This window comes from Triticum aestivum, chromosome 2A, assembly GCF_018294505.1.
Source record: "Triticum aestivum cultivar Chinese Spring chromosome 2A, IWGSC CS RefSeq v2.1, whole genome shotgun sequence".
Taxonomy (NCBI): Eukaryota; Viridiplantae; Streptophyta; class Magnoliopsida; order Poales; family Poaceae; genus Triticum; species Triticum aestivum.
In genome coordinates, this window is record NC_057797.1 from 785832338 (window position 1) to 785837681 (window position 5344).

Genomic DNA, 5344 nt, shown 5'->3' on the forward strand with positions numbered 1-5344 from the left:
GTCAACCACAACAGAATTCACTAGCTCTTGCAACCAAGTGTCGCATCATGTTTTTTTTCTTTTCTATCTTTTTAAGAAAACTTGAATTAGTTCTTGTGCCACTCTAGGCACAATTTACGGGCTTCCTATTCTCAAACTTTTAGAAAGCCAAAAAAGGCTCAACGCCCCGCCAATCTTTTAGAAAGAGGAGTGTGCATCTTTATGTTGCGTATTCTTAACTCAATCATAGTCATAGTTGTCACCTAAAAAAAATTTATAGTTGCTGGATTATGCATGAAGATGCGTACCAATTTTTTATTTTTATTTTTTGTTTTTTGTTTTTTTAATAGGAGATGATTGAGAAATAAATATTTCTCAATAGAGTGAGCTCTAGCCTCTAGGTGCTCTCCACAATCTATCATAACCTTGGTATTACAGATGCAATCAAGTTCGGGACACATGTGTCTTAAATATGATCGACAACAACAACACATGTATACACGAGAAGATGAGTCTTCTAATAAGTGTGACGACACTTTTTACCTGCATTAAGTGAGTTGAGCCATGACACACAACAGTGAAGTCTACTTATTCATTTGTTTACGCATGGAGAACTACAAGATTTATTTTTTGAAAGGTTACTCGATATTAACAATCAGAAGTTTTTCTTCATCCGTTTATTTACCCACAAGATACACCTTTTTCTAACATAGTACAGACGCAAGGGCTCATATAAACGTGCACACACTCATCACTATGAATGCACACACACACCTTACCCCTATGAGCACCTCCGAGAGACTGAGCCGACATATTATCTTGAGATTTTACGAAGTCACCGTAGGCGCCTTGTAGTCGTCAGGAACGTCTCCTCCCACTGAAAGCGTATCATCGAAAATCCTGAAAAAATCCAGCATAAATCCGAGTACAGTAACTAAAATGAGCACCTGCTGCCAGTGCCCTGCCGTGTGCTTGAAACCCTAATTTATTCGACCAGCGAGCGGTGGCAGCGGCGGCGGCAGGGAACTCAGGGGAAAGATGGAAAGCGGGTCAGGGAAGGGGACGGAGGGCGGTTCGGGCAAGGAGCAGGAGAGGAGAGCAGAGCAAACTCAAAAAGAAGCAGATGAGGAAGGAGAAGGAACTATCCAAGAAGACGGAGATCGAGTCCGGGTAGGGGACTGAGATCGAGTCCGGCAAGGACCAGGATGAGAAACTCAGGAAGGAGCTTAAGAAACTCACCAAGGAGTATGAGAGACTCAGGTTTGAGTTGTCTCAGGAGGGTGAGGGGACGGTGCGGCATTTTGACAAGAATCCGCGGCAGAGGAAGGAGATGCTGAGGGATCTGGAGATGGTACTCAACAACATAGAAATCGAGTTACTGAAGGGGACCGAGACGGATTCCATCAAGGAGCCGGAGATTGAGAGGGATTCTGATTCCGAGTCTGGCGATGAGAGAGGCGCAGATTGGTGGGCGTCCCTCATAAGTATGGAGCCCCAACCCCAATTGGGACTCAGCAAGGGGACGGTGAGGGATTCCAGCAAGGAGCCGGCCATGGAGAGGGATGAGATGAAGGAGACGTTTTCAAGGAAGCACCAAACCCTGGTAAAGGAGCTCATCTCCGCGGAGAGGGAGCGCAAAGACTTGCTTCTCTCCATTACACCCACGTTTTCTCTCTGGAAACAAGTGGATTCTCAAAAAACATGGCGGAGACAGCCATGCCCTGCAGCTAGGGATGATGGGGAACAAGACCTTGCAGACTACCTCAACTCAATGCTCCAAGCCATGGAGGACGTGGGCCATCGGATGCTATCTATGTTGGATTTTCTCAACAAATCTGATTCTCCAGGGTCCATCTGCTTGTACAAGGCCAGCGAGCTGCACAGTACAGCTGCCAGATTAGACATGCTCATCTCCAAGGAATTCAATACGGACCAGCACCCGGAGACGATGCAGGTGCAAGAGGAGGAGGATCTTTCCTTCGACTTGTTGAGTCTTTTCACCAAGTATTCTCAGTTTCCAAATAATTACCACAACACATTGTCCCAGTTAGTTATGGAGGAGTATGAGGAGAAAAAGTATGAGGTCGCGAAGGTTGAAGAGGAGGAGCAGGACAAGGACGAATCCACAATGGAGTATCTCAAGGAAAGGATGGACATCGAGCAACAATTTCTCGCCTATGACCGGACATACTGGGAAGACGTGTGGGGCAGCAGGATCGGACGTTGCGGTAGATTTATGGATACAAGTAAGTAACTGCCTTTCTCCTTGTATCTGCTAGTATTGGTAATATTTATTTTCATGTACCACAATGCTTCTTCATTTCTCAATTATATATTATCATAAAGAAATATCAGTAAGAAGACATGAAATTAAAATTGCATTTATAATAGACTCGATGGATCATCGTTATCTTTGACAAGTTCATTCTCTTGGTAGTCCAACATCCTTTATGTTTCTTGCCTTTAGTAGTATTGCTTTGTGTCTGCCGCCCTGTCACCAATATTCCCCCCCCCCCCCCCCCGCCCCAAAAAAAAGCCATGTTACGAATATGACCTCCTGTTATTGCTTGCAAATAATATGATTATACCTTAGAAGCACTTTGCTATCTCGGTGTACGGATCCTCTGTAAGTGGAGGAGTAGCAGTGTTAGAGCTCTCAGGTGGAAAATCTGTAACTGTTGCACTTGGTTGCCCACCTGGACACTGTCTCAGTAGAGTCCACTTGGAAGAAATGGTCATTCAGCATCCAGAGAATTATCTGTTGGGGAAGCCACAAAAATAAACTGTTTACCCACCAACTTTAGGTAACTCAGATGGCTTGTGCCCAGCTTGACACATAGAGGTTGCCACAAATAGATGCTTCCTTTCCTGTGATTATTTCTCGCTGTTGTCCTCACATTTTAATTGCGCAAATGTTTGAATCCATTGGATCTTTAGGGTCGCCGTTTTGTCGCATCTACAGATATTTTGCGCCTGCCATGATAAATGCAAATTGTGCAAATGCTGAATCCATTCGATCTTTAGGATCGCTGTCTTGTCGCATTTACAGATATTTTGTGCCTGCCATGATAAAACTGTCAGGTGGGTTGTGTACTTTTGAATAATTGACTGAAAAAAAAGTTATCAATTGTAACACTGTGATACCTTGGGACTGGTGTAGTAACAGGACAGCACGGACACTTATAAGTGTCTCCCTCTGCTTAAACCTTTTTTCCAGCAATCCTTGGAATTTCTGTGCCACCAGTTGTCCGTGGAAATCACCTCAGTAATTCGAATCTTAAACTTACAGCCCTCTCCCTTTATGGATAAAGCAGAATTTTATAATCACAAATTGATTGGAAATACTGTATGCAACATTAATAGATGGTAGTAAACTCAAGCCTGCATCTCTCTTTACTCAAGCCTGCACCTTGACTGATTTCTTTGCACATAGTGCAACACACAAAGTAGACAACGGTTGGGCAGCAAGTGAGGGGCGCCGGGAAGGGCCTTACGTGAGAGGCAGGGGCGATGATGCGTGGGTGTTTGAAGGGTATGAAGAAGAGGTGGCATATGGTTTGTGACCGTGTCAACCGTGTTTAGTAGTAAATCTGGGCAGTAGTTTCAGCAATGTAGGGGTCTGTACATATTAGAATTCTGGGCAGTAGTTTCAGCAATGCTTACTTTATTTGCTTATTCATATTAGAATTCTGACATCTGACGCTTGTTTTTTGTGCTGCAGCCATATTGAGCCCTATGCAATTTACACACTACACACCTGGTGGCATCCATTCCCCTGCTGCTGTCGCCGGTACTACTCTGCAGATCTATTCAGTCAAGATAAAGGATTTAAGAGGCTTGAACTGGCCACTCAGAGTGTACGGTGTGATTGCTGCTCGAGACACTGTGGATCACAACCGCAACATTTTATTCTCTCGGTCAGAGTTTAACTACCAAGAACTCAATGAACAAGTATGTACTCTATTCAGTTTTTTGCTCATTTTCATTTGACTTTGTAGTGCATTACGATTAGGTGTTTACAATGATGGTATAATGCCTTGCAGGATCCTTACTTATGCTTGACTGGTCCGTCTCGTGCCATTGTTGTTTTGGGACATATTGACTTTGAAGTTGAACTTCAAGTAACCGATGGAGCGCAGTCCCAAACATTGATCAGCTGTAGAGAGCGTTACGGCAGTACAGATGCTTTTTTCTCTTCCTTGGCCAGCGTCACTGATGGTGGTGATGGACGGACCTTTTTGCTCTCCAACCAGAGCTGTACAACTGAGGTAACCCTTGGCCAGCTTGATAGATCACTCCAAGCTACCATCATGGGTGTACGTGTTACCGAAGGGCCTTGGCCTTTTAAGTATGGATGCCGAGTTGTTTGCTCGTGGTCTTCTGCTGCTCCGATATGTTCCAACGACACCACTTGTAGGCAAGTTGTGCTGTTTGATCACCGTGGTAAAGGAATGCGTAGAGGATCAGATGGGTACCTTCATTTGTCAAGGAAAGTGATTTCCATAGAATCATATGGGACACTGAGAGTGAGCATTGAATCTTATGGCAAGTCTGGCCGCCATATTGCTCGGAAGGATAGTATTCACTTTCCTGTTCAGAAGTGTCAAACAAAGACGCTTACTTGTCCAGTTGGTGATGGTGGCGCCACCGTGGAGGTTACAGTTGCTTGGTCGTTGCTTGTGAAGGAAAAGGTGTATCTCTCACTCGTTGATTGTCCTATGTAAGGTGTATCACCGATTGCCCTGCCATATACAGTAGTAATGTAAGGTGTCAAACTGACTTGTGTCTATCATCACATCATATAACTATCTGTAACATCCCGATTCTTGGAATGGTTAAGAAATTTTTTTCCAAAAATCAGGGCGAGAAAATTTCATTTGTTTTAGTTGTTAACCAAGCTTAAATCAGAATTTTATAATTTAATGGATTTAAATTGAACTAATGTGAACCTAAATTAAAATTTGAGTTTACTTCTTTTCTTTTAGTCGGGCTTTATTTCTCTTCTTTGGCATATTTAAATATGCACCTTTGAATTTACTTTGGTTTTTGTGAATCCGTTTGATATTTGTTTGAGCTTCTTTCCTTCTCTAAATTTTCCCAAGAGGAAAATCAATCTGTTTTTCCTGTTTCAAACTCTAGGCGAAATTCCATTTGTTCAACATCTTGCCTTCTCTTCCCTGGGTTGAGTCACTGTTTTTTTTTTCCTGTCTAAGTCGCATGGGCTTAGCCCATCTATTTTTTCTCCTCCCCTCCTTTCTCATGGGCTGGCCAAACTGGCCCATCTCTCCCGAGCGAATCCCTCTTTCGAAATCACTAATTAAGGAGTATTCGTTGCAAAGAACACTCCATTTTTTTAGGTCGCGAC

At 43.5% G+C, this 5344-nt stretch overlaps 1 protein-coding gene across 1 annotated transcript; it reads left to right on the forward strand.

Moving 5' to 3' along the window:
* Positions 1-1154: 1154 nt before the first annotated feature.
* On the forward strand, positions 1155-4768 carry LOC123191242 (uncharacterized). Its single transcript, XM_044604053.1, has 3 exons — positions 1155-2225; positions 3701-3930; positions 4023-4768. Exons 1-3 carry the CDS (start codon positions 1310-1312, stop codon positions 4701-4703), a joined length of 1827 nt encoding a protein of 608 aa, XP_044459988.1. The 5' UTR covers positions 1155-1309; the 3' UTR covers positions 4704-4768.
* The last annotated feature ends 576 nt before the right edge of the window (positions 4769-5344 follow it).

Bases quoted from the DNA above. Each gene is read 5' to 3' on its own strand.
- LOC123191242 (XM_044604053.1), top strand. From the start codon at position 1,310: ATGCTGAGGGATCTGGAGATGGTACTCAACAACATAGAAATCGAGTTA. The intron at 2,226-3,700 runs GTAAGTAACTGC...TTTGTGCTGCAG, and splicing joins CGGTAGATTTATGGATACAA to CCATATTGAGCCCTATGCAA. The intron at 3,931-4,022 runs GTATGTACTCTA...AATGCCTTGCAG, and splicing joins ACCAAGAACTCAATGAACAA to GATCCTTACTTATGCTTGAC.